The following is a 14927-nucleotide window of genomic DNA, read 5'->3' as shown; positions in this document are numbered from 1 at the left end:
TTTTTTTTTTTTTTTTACCTCCTCTTTTTCTGCCTTCTCTGGTTTTAATTGAGCATTTTATCTCCTCTGTTAGTATATCAATTTTACTTCTTTAAAAAAAATTTTAGTGGTTGCCATAGCACTTACAATACACATTTATACCTAATTTAAGTTCACCTTTAAACAATACTGCTTTATATGTGGTGCAGTTATAACAGGGTATTCCCAATTCCTCCCTCACATGCTTTGTGACATGGCTGCCATTCATTTCACTTATCCATGTTTATAATCATCCAATATATTGTTACTATTATTGATTTAAATGAAGTTATGTTTGAGATCAATTAAGAGTAAGAAAAATAAAAATATTTTACTTCAGCTTCATTTATTCCTTCTCTAATACTCTTTTTTATATAGATCTGAGTTTCTGACTTATATAATTTTCCTTTTTCTTGAACAACTTCTTATAACACTTTTTGCAGGACAAGACTGCTGGCGATGAATTCACTCAGTTTCTGTCTGAGCAAGTCTTTATATCTCCTTCACTTTGAAGCATAATTTTGTTGGATATTGGATTTTAGGTTGATTTTTTTTCCCTTTTAACCCTTTATTTATCTTCATTCTCTTCTTGCAATTTTTTTCTCTGATAACTCTAATGTAATTCTTATCATCTGTTCCTCTATATATAAGGTGTCCCCCCAATTCTGGTGTCTTTCAAGATTTCCTCTTTGTCTTTGGTTTTCTGTAGTTTGATTATGATATACCTAAGTGTGGTTTTATGAGTACTTATCTGTCTTGGTGTTCTTTGAGCTACCTGGATCTGTGGTTTGGTGTCTTTAATTTTGGAAAGTGTTTGGCCATTGTTACTTCAAAAGTCTTCTGCTTCATTCTTCTCCTTCTGGTATTCCAATTATGTGTATGTCATATATTTTGATAACACTGTCTCACAATTTTTAGATGTTCCATTTGGGTTTTTTTTTTTTTCTCTTTTAACTCTTTAGGTTTCAGTTTGTGACGTTTGTATTGCCCTATATTCAAGCTCACTGATTCTTTCCTTGGCAGTTAAGGCTACTGATGAGTTCATCAAAGCCTTTCTTCATTTCTGTTACAGTGTTTATCTCCAGCGTTTCCTTTTGATTCATCCTGAGAGTTTCCATTTCTCTGCTTACACTACCCATGTGGTCTTGTTGTCTACTTTTTCCACTAAAGCCCTTAACATATTAATCATTGTTACTTTATTTTTTTGAGACAGGATCTCACTCTGTTACCGAGGCTGGAGTATAGTGGCGTGATCAAAGCTCACTGCAGCCTTGAACTGGTTTCAAATGACCTCCTGTCTCAGCTTCCCAAGAATCTAGGACTACAGGCATGTACCACGATGCCCTGTTAATATTTTTAAATTTTTTTTTGTAGAGACGGGGTCTTGCTATGTTGCCCTGGCTGGTTATGAACTCCTGGCTTCAAGCTATCCTTCCACCTCGGCTTCCCAAAGTGCCAGGATTATAGGCATGAGCCACCTTGCCTGGCCATCATAGTTACTTTAAGTTCTCTGTCTGGTATTGAATTTAAATTCCGATATCTGAGTCTGGGTTTGATGTTTCCTTTGTCTCTTCAGACTACATGCATTTTATTTTGGCTTGCCTTGTAATTTTTTCTTCAAGGCTAGACATGTTATATCAGTTAATAGGAACTAAGATAACAGGACTTTACAGGGAAGATTTATGTTAATCTAGGGGTCAGAACGTATTTAATGTTTGTTGTAGCTATAGGTACCAGAAGCTTTAATTTTCTCTACTGTCCTTGTTTTTGTCTTTGTTGACGCTGGATTTCCCCACATACTTCTCCTCAGAAAGGGTCTGTGTCTTTTTGTTCTTTCAGCTGTAATCCACTATTATTAAACTGGAGCTCTGCTGACGTGGTAGTAAAGTGTGGTAAGGGGAAACTGCTATATAATCGTCCAATGAAATCTCAGTCTTTTAGTAGACCTGTGACCTTCACAAGTATTTCTCTAGTGGTATAGTTTTTTCCTGTCTTCCATTCCCTTCCCTGGCTGTAGTGCTTCAAATTGATTTCTTTGAATCCCTGACCCCTGTTGACTCTCCCCCCACCAACTCTTAGGTTAGGCAGAAAGGCTGAAGGGGGCTGAAATGGGAAAGAACCTAGGATAAAGTTTCAGAATCGTGCTCTGGCAAGTCCATTCTCCTGGAGAGTAAGCATTTGTTAATGGAGCACACTGGGTAGATTTCACAATGATAATATTGCTGATCCCATTTTATGGATGAAGAAATTGAGACCTCCCAGAGAGGTTAAGTGACTTGATCAAGGACACATTAATAGTTCACAACCTCAAACACAAAACTTTACGGTCTAAAGCAATGCTTTTTCCACTCTGCCCAAACTGGTATCCACTGAATTTTGGTTGCAACTGTCACCTCTCTCTGACAGCACTTGACATCAAATAGTAATTGACACTGAACATTAGCTGCCAGGGCCCTCCCTGTGGACACCTCACCTATGACAACTGACAACGACTCTCCTTTACCAAACTCTAGTCTGGCTCCTCTGAACCTTCTTCCCAACTAACCCTCAGCATTCAGATTTCCTTTTCTGTCTTTACATCATCCAATTTTAGCAAGACTTCTGCTAAATCCATTTAACCATAATCCCCCACCCTTTGTATCTGATCATTCTAGATATCTGACCAAATTCTTCATCTCTGACCATCTCTCAGATGATATCTGATCATCCTGGCCAGCTTTCAGCAAGAATCCTGTCAGATTGGTTTAGCCAGAATCTGCCCCTTCCCCGTGATGTTTCCTTTTAATAATGTTCTATCCACTGACCCCATACTGCTCCTTGGCTATAAATTCCCACTCTTCCTTGTCATATTCAGAGTGGGTCGGATCTCTCCCCTACTGCAAAACCCCACTGCAGTAGTCTCTATACTATCTCAGTGGCTCCTGCTGAATAAACTCTGCCTTACCATTCTTTACCAAGGGTTCTGAGTAACTTTTTCTTTAACAGAACCACGGTACTAGGACCCTGTCTCAGAAATGCAGCATGTAGCTCCTATTTGTGCCTGCTATACCATCTGGTTTGCTTTAAAGAAAGTTCCGGAAAAGACAAATGGCAGATGACCCCCTTATGGGAAGTCTTTGGAAGAATGAAAGCTTTGGCAATCCCATATGTGGAGATGGTAGCAACAACACCCATACTGTGTACTGAGGGGGAGGTGTATCTCTCTTCCTCCATATCAGGGTGTCCTTTCCTCTACTCAGCCCCTTTCTCCTGAACTCCAACACCAGGAGACAGGCAGTGGAGTATGGCCCTATGTTCAACATGCTTGCCTTACAGTGCAAACTTCAAATATTCAGATTTATGTAATACCCTTTGTAGAAGACCTATTATAGCATCATTCAGAATTAAGTGCTGAGCAAACAACTTTTTCATCCTGCTTGTATCTTATTGGCCAGATTCCACAGAGAGAGACTGCATTTTTGGAAGTAGTCCTGGTGGCTAATTTCTAGGATACTTTATAGCAGTGGTTCTGAAAGTGTGGTCCCTGGACCAGCAAGAACAGCCTCACCTTGTGAACCTGTTATAAATGCAAACTCTCAGGCTCCACCCCAGACCTACTGACTCAGAAACTCTGTGGGGTGGAGACCACAATCTGTTTTGAACAAGTTCTCCAATGGCTATCTGCTCAAGTTGGAGAGCCACTACTTTAGCTTATAGAGGCAATTAAATAGAACTGAGTAGTCAGGATATACAAAGGTTCAGCAAGGTTCCTTAGATCCACTAATCCACTGCTCTACTCAAAGTGTGGTCTGCAGACCAGTAGCATCAACATCCCTGGGTGCTTGCTGGAAGTGCAGAATGTCAGGGCTACTGCCTCCGACAGACCTACTGAATCAGAATCTGTATGTTGAAATTCTCAGGGAATTTAGAAGCACAAAGTTTGAGAAGTACTGCTAACCCTCACTTACACAGAGGTTAATTTTGTTTGAAGAGATTAGGGATAGAGAACGAGATAGGCAGAGGAATCTTCTTTGGTGGATTTGATGTGGAGCCTGAATAATTGTGAATTTCTTTTAGGATCCTATAAAAAGAAATTTTCTAAAGGGATAGGTGGGGAAGCACACTGAACGAAATGATCAAAATTCACAGTCAGCAAAATTTTGCAACATTCCAGTTTCAAAGGGCTTTACAATTATCACTTTGCCTGGTGCTCCTGATCTCTGGCAATTCTGATGACACTCTTCCCTGTGAAGTGCTTGCAGGTCTACTTATGTGGACAAGATTTCCCAGGGAAACACTGTAGTCATGTAAATTCAGTAAGAGAGGAGAATGATCAACATTCTCACCTAAATGACTGGAGAATCCCTCTCTGGCATGCTGTGCTGTGAGATGTGGTGAGAAGAGCCCTGAAACCAGAGCAGGCAGCCTCTCAGAAATTTTAATTCAAAAGGCACTTCCCTGGGCAGGAAGTAAAGGCTTTTTTTGTGTGCAAAGCCCCATCAGGCATGAAGAGGAGGTTCTGAGCCCAGAGAAACCACGTTTGGTGTGCTGGAATGCAATGCACCCATCCCCATCTGCAGCTCTGCCTGCCTAAGAACTTTCTGCAGGAAGAGGAGCTGCATGCTCAGCAGTAGGATGAATCCAATTGTCTGTAATGACTCAGATGGAGTCATTAAAGACCAACAAATTGGCAATATGAGTATTGAATGTAGATTGAGCACCCATTATTGCCTGTTGGATCAAAGAAAAAAAGTGGCTACATGTGTATTTACTCAACAGGCAATAATGGCTTTGAAAGAGCTGGGACATGTGAGGAAATAGCAGTCATTTTCAAAGTAAATAGTAATAATGATAACACACCTTACAGAAGGCTATGGTTACACAGTGCCTTCACATACTTTATCTCATTCTGTCTTTACCTTAAGTGGGTGAAGGAGATGCTATTACACCCAGTGCAAATAAGGAACCTGTTTCTCAGGGAGGTTAGGTGACTTGCCCAAAGATACATACTTAGGAGAACTGGGACTTGAGCCTGGCTTTCCTGATTCTAAATCCAGTTTTCTATTTACAACAGTTAAATTTGAGCCTTGCTACTCAAAGTGTGTTCTGCTGATCTGTAGCATCAGCATCACCTCAGATCTTGTTAGAAATGCAGACTTGCAGGTCCCACCCCAGACCCTCTGAATTAGTCTGTATTTTAGCAAGATGCCTAGGTGATGTGTGTGCATGTTAAAGTCTGAGAGCAATGAAACAATCTTTACTCAGTATGACTACTTGCCTATACCACAAGAATGAAAACAAAATCCAACAACTCAACCCTCACACAATTAAGGTATAAATATCACAAAATGTTCTTGAGCATTTATAATGACAGCTCTATAGCAGAGATGCATTTTTTTCTTGAGACAATTAGAAAGAATTGACAAAGCCATGGTTTTAGTGACAGCAGGAGAGCCTCCTGGAAGAATGGGTAGAGGAATCTCTATCTTCCACGCTGAAAAATTAGCAGTTCTAGTGTTTCCATTAAACTCACAGAAATATGCTGATTTTGTACCAGTGTCATTTTTTTTGAGTTTGCCTTTTAGAACAATACTTTATGTTACTCTGGGCTAACTTTTAAGGAGAGTGGGAATGAGCAACATCAGAATGGTGATCTCTTGAACACTGGTGCTATGGTCAGAAAACCACTTGTCCTTGATTTTTTCTTTTAAGTGTGTGTCCTATTTACATTTCAGTATGGGTGTGGCCAATGTTTTGAGACTTTTCTTCAAGTAAATAAGGGAATGTGTAGTGTGGGGACCCGATTTCCAGGTTGCTCACTGGGAACTGCACAGGGCTCCACCCTCCCACATAGTAATGGACCACTGAATGGGGACTGAGGTCAAGTTTATACCCTCCCAAACTGTACTTGGACCAGAGAAGGTCATCAGATATTTGGTTTTCAAAGAATTTCTCCTTATATAAATGGCAGCAGATCTGGAAACAGAATGGATGCTTATTGCTTATTGACAAGTTTGAAACCAAGATTTGTCAAGGATGAAAAATGAATATAGAGCAAAAGAAATCACATGGTCATGCTACCAGGCAAAATTATATTTGACCAAAATAAATCAATAGGGAGGGAGAGCACATTTTCCATCTTACAAGCTATCAACCAGTAACAATTTATGAAGCACCTGCTGCACACTCCACATTATGCTAGGCTCTAGGAGAGATGTGGCAGTTTCAGACATTGTTCCTGCCCCTGAAGAGTTCGTTATCTTGCTTAAGAGAAACTATCACACGACAGTACAGCAAATTACATAAGAGTCTACAGCTCTGCAGTAAAGAATGTGGATAAGAATGAAAGCCCAATAGATTTAAGGGTGAGAAGATGCCATGAATCTGAGAAAGCCTCATGAAGTAAGAGGCATGTGAACTGGTCCTTAAAGAGAGGAGGGAGGGCACTTTTAGGGAGAACAACAGAAGTAGATGTGTGAAGATGGGGGCCTGCAGACTTCTGTATTCATAAAGGTGAGAATGAATATGTGCCTCTCAAATGTGGAGGTTTGGCATCTAAAACCACACATCCTGTTGGTGTCTAGGCCCTGTTTGGAATCATCTTTACCAGCATCCACTGGCACTTGTCAAACTTGAGAATAACTAAATAGCTATGCTGGATGATTCTTAACTGTAAGCTTCAAGGAGACAGGGTCATAGCCATCTTGTTGAGTAAAGGGATGAATATCCATTCCCTAGAATCAGGGCCCTAAATCTCTAGATGTATAACTCTAGATGAATATAAGACCCTTAGGGCAGATGCTCTCAGGGTCCCACCCATATAGTCTCAGCTCACACTCACTTCTCCATGCTAAGGTTGCTTGCTACAAACACCTGTAGCTCTGTACCCAATTCTTTTTTTAAAAAAAAAAATTATATAGAGAAACACAGCATATGAAAATGCCAGAAACTTAATGCTCCTAAATGCAGTTGAATCAACCGATGATGGCTGGAGTTGGGGAAAAAATATTCAGCTTCTTTATCCACAATTGAGATTTCTCCAACACATTCTACAGTGTCTCCCAGAATTCCCTAGTGAGACTGAGCCCCAGTTGCCCACAGCAGACACTTGCTTAATAATACTCTCTTGATTGGCTTCCTGCTACTCACTGTTTCACTTCCCCACTCCCCTATCAGCCTTTTCTGATATCACCTCCCAAGATACCCGACTGCACTTAAATAAATCATCTTAACCGTACTTGAAGCCTATGAATTAAACCTAAAGTGGAAGACCTAACAATGGGGATCTTTCAAAATAGCAGAAACAATATTCTCAAGAGGATTTCTTAGAGAGCAAGAAGATAAAATAGCTTTTCTATGTCCTCACTGCCTCCTTTTGTTCAAAATATGAACTCAGAAGTTGCAAGCACAACATATTGTTCAGGGCTTCCCGTAAGAAATAACAACTAGTGTTGATTTCCTTTTTTTTCTTTTCTTGTCTTTTAAAGGTTAGAGATTACTCACCTCCCCTGCTGGTCATTAAATCAGTCTGGCAGGATTCCTCGGTAGTTCTGTGGCCTTCCGGGTATGTGGCGGAGACACAGGCAGTGCTGCAGACAGGCCTGCTTGCTGAGATGTGCTATCAAGCAGGTGACTTCAAAGGTCTGCTTTAAGCCTATCTCAAGTATCACTTGGGGCTCACACTGAGCCCCGAAATCAGGTACCAGATGGCACATCTCACAAAGTCAAAGTTGATCAGCTCACCAACATCTCACATTTCCCTGGCTCCTGTGCCAAGGGACTGGAACCACTCAGGTAGAAAACAAATAACTTCTGTTAGCTTACTCCTCCTTCTCATATTTACAAGGAGTCACCAGTTCAATGTTTGACTGTCCTGTGAGGTTTAAAGGTCTGGTGAATCCTGAGTGGCTCGGTTTTTGTGGCCATTTAAAATATAATCATCCTTCCCTAACTCTAATATGGCATCTATCAAGATGTCATGAGTCATTACAAAGGTGGGCTTCCTCTCCCACTGGGGCTTTATATCTAAATTTCAGTTTAACCAAAGTTTGTCTCAAATGTGTACCTAAATGGAGAATTGAAAGATTGCTCCCCAAATCTAAATGAGACAAGAGGGCATTTGACATACTAATCACACAAATGAAACGTACTTAAAAATCAGACATGGCCGAGCGCGGTGGCTCACGCCTATAATCCCAGCACTTTGGGAGGCCGAGGCAGGCAGATCACGAGGTCAGGAGATCGAGACCATCCTGGCTAACACGGTGAAACCCCGTGTCTACTAAAATACAAAAAATTAGCCGGGCGTGGTGGTGGGTGCCTGTAGTCCCAGCTACTCAGGAGGCTGAGGCAGGAGAATGGCGTGAACCCGGGAGGCGGAGCTTGCAATGAGCTGAGATTGCGCCACTGCGCTCCAGCCTGGGCGACAGAGCAAGACTCCGTCTCAAAAAAAAAAAAAGTCAGACAACCCTAAGATGAGATTGTGCTTAGATTATTTGGATACACTACCTATGAAATGAAAGGAGAATGAAAACCTATCTCAGTCTCTCCTTAATTTTCCCCTAGTACAAAAATAAAGAGTAAGAGTCAATTGACTGACCCAGCAAATGCACAAATGCTGCCCTTTCAGGCCCAGGCTCAATCTTTTCTAAGAGTATCTGCCACTTGGATAACTCACCAGAAGGGACTGCACTGCCCAAGGCTTCATAGTACCTGTCACCAAACAAAGCACCCTGAGATGCTAAGAGCATCAGCCTTTGTGGAGATGACCTTTAAGGTGCCTTCTAAACCCAAGGTTCTTTGATTCCGTGTTTCTCAGATGCAAGCTCTTCTATTGTCATTTTATACTTGGAAAAGCAGAGGATGGAATAGGCAACAAAGCACTGCCTCCTGCCTCCTCAGGTCGCTGCTCACTGTGGGGTCTTACACAGTGAGAAGAAGCCCAACCTAAGTGGGCAACTGCTACCGACTGATGCTTAAGGCATGCCAATAATGGGCACTCTAGTAATTGACAAGTCTCAAAGGCCAGTGTCAACTTAGCCACTTTGTCATTCAAGTAGTTATACTGCATTCAGTTTCTTGGGCTCCTCTACGGCAGGTGGGATTTAGACCTGAAGGGACAGAGTATCAAAGAGAGCAAGAGAACTGCATTTTGGGGAAGATTACACTGGAAAATCTGGTCTCTGCTCAACTGCCCAAGAGAGCATCACTTCAGAGGTCATAATATTTGTCCCCAGAGTTCTATGAACTTTTCTTTGGCATTTTTTCATTTTATATAATCAATGTAGCAAAAAAGAATCTTTAAAAAACAAAAGAAACATGCAGGGCAGAGAGTTTCTCCACCTTGGCACTATTAACATTTGGGGTTGGATAATTTTTTGTTGCGGGGGCTATGCTGTCCATCCAGGATGTTTAGCCGCAAACCTGGCCTCTACCCACTAGATGCCAGTAGCACATGCCCCTTCCCCAAGTTGTGACAACCAAAAATGTCTCCAGACATTGCCAGATGTCCCCTGGGTGTGTGCACAGTCAGCCCCGGTTGAGAACTACTGCCATACAGGTTAACAGTATTAACTTCTTGAAAGTGCTCTAGTAATGAAATTTTAGAATACAACATAGGAACCTTTAACGTAAAGATAGCAAATCTCTCAGGCTTTGTGAGCCACAGTCTCTACTATATAGCCTTCTTGGTTTTGTTTTGTTGTGTTTATAATCTTTCAAAACTGTAAAACTCAATCTACGTTCAAAATAGGCTGAAATTTGCTGACCCTTAGATTGTAGAGGAAGAAATGATGGTGATTCCCATAATGATTAAAAGTGTGGAGATAGTATTTGGAAAAACTATAATCTTGATCTAGCTACCCAGTCTTTGTGACCCTGAGCTAGCAGTTATGCTGCCCTTCTTGGAAAGTCTGTAAGTAAAATCAAACTTCAAGATTAGATTTTATATTAAATCTTGTTTGGCCAACTTATTCATATTTTGATTTAAACATAAAAAGTTTATAAAAACTTGAGAACAAAACATTGAGAATCATTTACCCGACCCACCCCAAGAACAACCACACCGCAAGACATTATCCCTAGTAAATGGGAGAATGTTCGGCCCCCCTAAAAAACCTAACAACAGGAGCGTCCTTCCCAAAAAAAGATAAAAGAGTTCTAGCGCGCCAATCAAAAACCACCATTCTCAAACAGTTTCTCCGAACCGAAAGAAAACACGACTTTGTACCAATAGCAATCCACCACCCATAAAAACCCCCAAAATTATCAAAAAAAACGGACAGAAAATATGACTTATAAAGATATGGACCACCAAACTCAACAGCGTTCACATCACAGCGAAGGGAACACACCACCCACACAACTTCAATATCCTGCAAACAACAAAACCAAAGGGACATCACCTCACCAACGAACAAAAACTCGATCCTCGTAAAAAAAAAGTTCGTCAACAACTCAAAACATAACCCCCCTCCCCACCTCCGCCCACAATACAATTTTCAAAATTCATTTTTATGGGGAACAACAACATCTTCCTTTAAACTCATCAATAAACTTCTCAACCAACCTGAGTAAACTAGTGAGCGGGTCTATTCAACAAGCTGATTTATTGAGTAGCTACTATGTGCCAGGGACTGTGTAAGGAACTAAAGTTCAATCAACCTGGACCCTGCCAATGAGCAGCACTCAATCAGGAAGCAGTTACATTCAATCATCCAGAGATTTTTTTTCAATAAAATCTTCTTTTTATCCTTGTATATTGTTAATTATAAATATCTTACGCTTTACTTTGGGCATTTGGAGTTTCTGTATGTGGATTTTAATTGACACTAGACAGAATCAGTCAAGAAAAATATTCTTATGATCCAATTACCACTATTAGAACAACTGGATGGGATGGGATATAAAACTTTGGTCAACTGTACTTCATTTGGATAACAAAAATGTATATTTTAAATCATTCAAGTAGTGTATCATATGAAAGTAAATTATAATGAAAAGAACAGTGGGCCTGGAGTCCAAGACCCTGGGTCCAGTCCTGGTTCTAGCCTTGTTTTTTTTTCCATGGACAAGTCACTTAACTGCTAAGAAGTAGTTTTCTCATATGTAAAATGGGATATAGCATTTTTCCTAATTTGCTGTATTTAAACATACTGTATGTTTATAACCTATAAAGTCCTATACAGATGATGTCATTATCTTAAGTACTGGGCTGTACTGATTCTTCACTTTACAGAGATGATTCTGGAATAAATCAAGAATTGTTTTAACAGCCTGCATCAGTTATCAAAGGGACCTACTTACACTTCATTTTAGGTGATCGCAAAGAAACGTATCTGTAAAAGCTTGTGAGGCCCTACTTTGAAATTTGCTTTGAGATGAACATCATAGATTTTCTGTTAAAAGATATAATCAGCTAAATTTAATTTTCTAGGAAAAGGAAGACGTTTGAAGAGCAGTATTTATTTAAAGAGGTTCAGAAATTACTGCATGAGCCCTTATCAGCACCACCAGGTCCTACCCACTTTTGCCTAATATTGCATCTTTGCCCTGTAGCCTTCAGGGGAAACCCATGCTAGGGGGAGTCATGCCTCACAGTGCGGGGTCAACTACAATGGTCAGAGTATAGTAATCGTATCACTTGCGCAAATTCGAGAAAGCTCCTCCAAACCAGATCAGCTGGATTTTCAAACACAGATATTTTTCTGTAATACTCTCAATTACATTTAAAATCGTCAACCTGGATTTTAGATTTTTTTTATTTATATTTTTACTTTTCTCTTTTTTTTTTTTTTTTTTTTTTTTTGTCAGCAAATAGTGGGACCAATATCGCAAGAAGGATCTCCTTCACTGCACAGGTACAATCCCAAAACATTAAGAGGAGAGAATGGGGCTACTCTTCATGCTTGAAGCAACACCCTACACAGTCCTACAAGTCACCTCCTCAGTTTTGTACTGGGGTCTGAGAAAGCCTCAGACCTGCTTATGATCTGTCCACTTCACTTCATTTCAAATGTGACGCCATAAAACCAGCAGGGACCGTTCGGTGTTGTGTAGTGTTAACTGTCAATGCTATCCTTGATGCTGGTAACGAAGTATCAGAATAACACTAGTAACCACAATAACAGTGATTCTTTCACTCCTGACACCTTTTGTAAAGGACAAGTCTTCATGTCTCTAAATGGAAAAAAATTTAAAAAAATAAGTGCTCACTCCCACACTTTACATTACCATGACTAATGAAGGTCCATCTTCCTGTCCCCTGGCTCCATACCTACCAAAAGTAGGGGCTGGATGCAGAAAGAAAAAATTAAATATATAATTTTAAATGGAAGACAATTAATTCCCTTGGTTTCTTAAGTCTGGGTTTTTATAAGCTGTATGAACTCACTTGACCAGAGAGTCATCAGCTAGAAATAAGTTCGGACCACTATTAGGCTTGGTTTTGACTTTACTCAGACACCTAGAAGATGAAAAACCATCCCACTTCTTAAAACAATCCACTGATTTGACCATTGTCCTTTAAAGTTGCCCTTTAGACAAGGAGGCAAAGCCAAGCCTCCCTCTCTCCAGTCTCATCCTTCTCCTATCACACTGTTTTCTGTCCTGAACTGATCAAAATCAAATAGGGAAGGAGTAATCCAGTTGAAAAGAGATCTGATGCGCTTGTTGATGTCTCATTAACCTTGAGAGTTACTGTAACTGGTGACTGCCTGTCACAGTGGTGTGATGGTTTGTGAGGGGGGGAAAAAGCCAATGGAAACATCACCTTGAAAAAAACACAAAAAGAGAAATATCATTTAGTAGATCATCAATCAAAAGATGGGGCATTTCCAACTGTCAGAACTGGTTAAATTACAGTTTCCTTGTGCCCATGATGAATCTACTACGTGTTTTCTTGGGAAAGCTTTTGGAGCAGTATTTATCTGTGTCCCAAAATATAGTCACTAAAGTATTGAGGAAAAAAAAAAACCACTTTGATGCTGGAAGTCTAATCATGAGAAAACAAACATCTCGGGATTAATGTTATTAAGGTTCTCTGATGAGTAAATGTGTGATTTGTGTGCCATTAAAAATATCATGAGCCACTCAGTGTGGGAAGATCCTAATTCCATTGAGCTCCGAGTCAGATTCCCCTCATTACTAATTGCTGATTGATAACATGTCAACAAACAGACGTAGGGAAATAATGGACGAAAATTAGCTTGTCTCTAGGGATAAACTATTATCTGTAGAGGAAAAGAAGAGGAAAGAGTTCCCCAGGTTTCCCAGCAGACTCCCCCTTGGGATAAGTAGACTAGAAATCTAACCAGCCTGTAGTACCAGATGGGGACTAGAGACTCACACAAAACCATCACCTTCCATTCCTCTGCACCAGAGTCCCAGCTGGGACTGGTTCTTGTCTGCCTTCCCCAAAGGAGAACCTTAAGTAAAGAAGCCCCACAATCCCCATCAGGGATTCAGATGGAACATTCTCACCTATTTTTACTTTTCTCTCCCGAGGTCTCCACTTTTCCATCTCTAGTCCTCACTCCTCGGCTTTTCTTAGGAACTTCCTGAAAGTTACCACCATTAACCTCACTTTCCACATCAAATTCCCACCTCAAGCTGATGGCACAACCGGTTTCTGCGAGTGTCACCCTCTAACCAGCTGCTCGGTTTCCTGTGCTCTTCTCGGGGCCACACAGCCTGGCTTCTGTTTTCACCCTTCTGGCTTTGCCCCTCACCCCCATGCTCAGATGCACCCAAATAAAAGTGGATTGATCGGTTCCTTCTTTTCCCAAAGTTTTGGCATTTCTTGAGGAGCTACGGTGAAAGACGAAGTAACTGCGAATTACAAACATAATTTCATACCCTAGAAGATAGAGATGGCTACCTCGCTCCAGAGAAGAGAGCAGCAGGGCAGCCCCCTGTTCTCGCCAGAGACCACACTTCTTTCTGGGTGGGTGGGAGGCGTTTTCCTCACCAGCCCGCCTCACATTCGTTTGTCCTTTCTCAACCTCCCCCACCAACAACCTTTCCCCAAACACTCCGGGGGGCCAGAAAACGGGAGAAACAAAACAGGACAGGGAGGGGTATCTCGGAATCCCCTCCAAGCATAGTATTTTGTTCTCTAGTAGGACTTTCCAGAATGTCTTCTCTCGTTCTGCTCCTTCCTGGCCCAGTTACCCCAAAGCCTCCCCAACCCCAAGCCCACTGCGACCAAAACAAGCGCACCGACCCCAGCACTGTGGCCGCCGCCACCCCAACTGTTGCAGCAGCTGCGGGGTGGCGGCAGAGGCGACGCGGGCATGGCTGGACCCGGACCCCGACGCTCCCTGTCCAGGAGGCTGGGAGGCTCCAGTCGGCCGCCCTGGGGCGCGCGGTGCAGGAGAGCCCCTGCGGCAGCTGCCTGGGCTAGGAGAGGTGGCGCTCTCAGCCGGGACCCCAGCGCAGAGCCAGCCCGACCGCGGCCGCGGCGCTGGCGGAGTCTACCCGCACCCGCCCCCCTCTCACCTTTAAGATCAGGTCGGTGTGATGCTGGTCCAGCATGTTGGCTTTCTGGAAGGAGGTGACGATGACCCGGCCGTAGCGCCCGGGGGTCTGCAGGTCCGAGTAGAGACGGTGCTTGGAGCGGTTGACCGGGAAGAGGCTGTTAACGAGGTTGCGCTCGATCTTGGCCAGGCTGTGCTGGGGCGCCAGCAGGTGCTCCACGCTCTCCTCGACCTGGTAGCGGCTGAAGCTGGCGCCGAGCAGGATGGAGATGAGCACCGGCGCCGAGGCGAAGAAGACAGGGTGACTGGCAATGAAGTGGCCGAGCCGGGAGAAACACGTCCTCAAGCCCCTGTGCAGAACCTGCCGCAGCATCCTAGAGCAGAGCGGGCGCGGGAGGAGGGCGAGGCGCACGCTCGGCGCGGGTTCGGGCGGCGGCGGCGGCGGCGGCGGCGGCG

At 42.4% G+C, this 14927-nt stretch overlaps 1 protein-coding gene across 1 annotated transcript in view; it reads right to left on the bottom strand.

Moving 5' to 3' along the window:
* Positions 1 to 14912, bottom strand: part of PTCHD1 (patched domain containing 1) — a 65563-nt gene extending 50651 nt beyond the window's left edge. The window contains 1 exon segment of the mRNA XM_017859718.1: positions 14494 to 14912. Within this exon segment, the coding sequence (XP_017715207.1) occupies positions 14494 to 14844 (351 nt within the window). The 5' untranslated portion in view covers positions 14845 to 14912.
* Positions 14913 to 14927: the final 15 nt, after the last annotated feature.

This window comes from Rhinopithecus bieti, unplaced genomic scaffold, assembly GCF_001698545.2.
Source record: "Rhinopithecus bieti isolate Rb0 unplaced genomic scaffold, ASM169854v2 scaffold_51930, whole genome shotgun sequence".
Taxonomy (NCBI): Eukaryota; Metazoa; Chordata; class Mammalia; order Primates; family Cercopithecidae; genus Rhinopithecus; species Rhinopithecus bieti.
The sequence above is the reverse complement of the archived record's forward strand: the minus strand, read 5'-3'. Positions and strand labels throughout refer to the sequence as shown.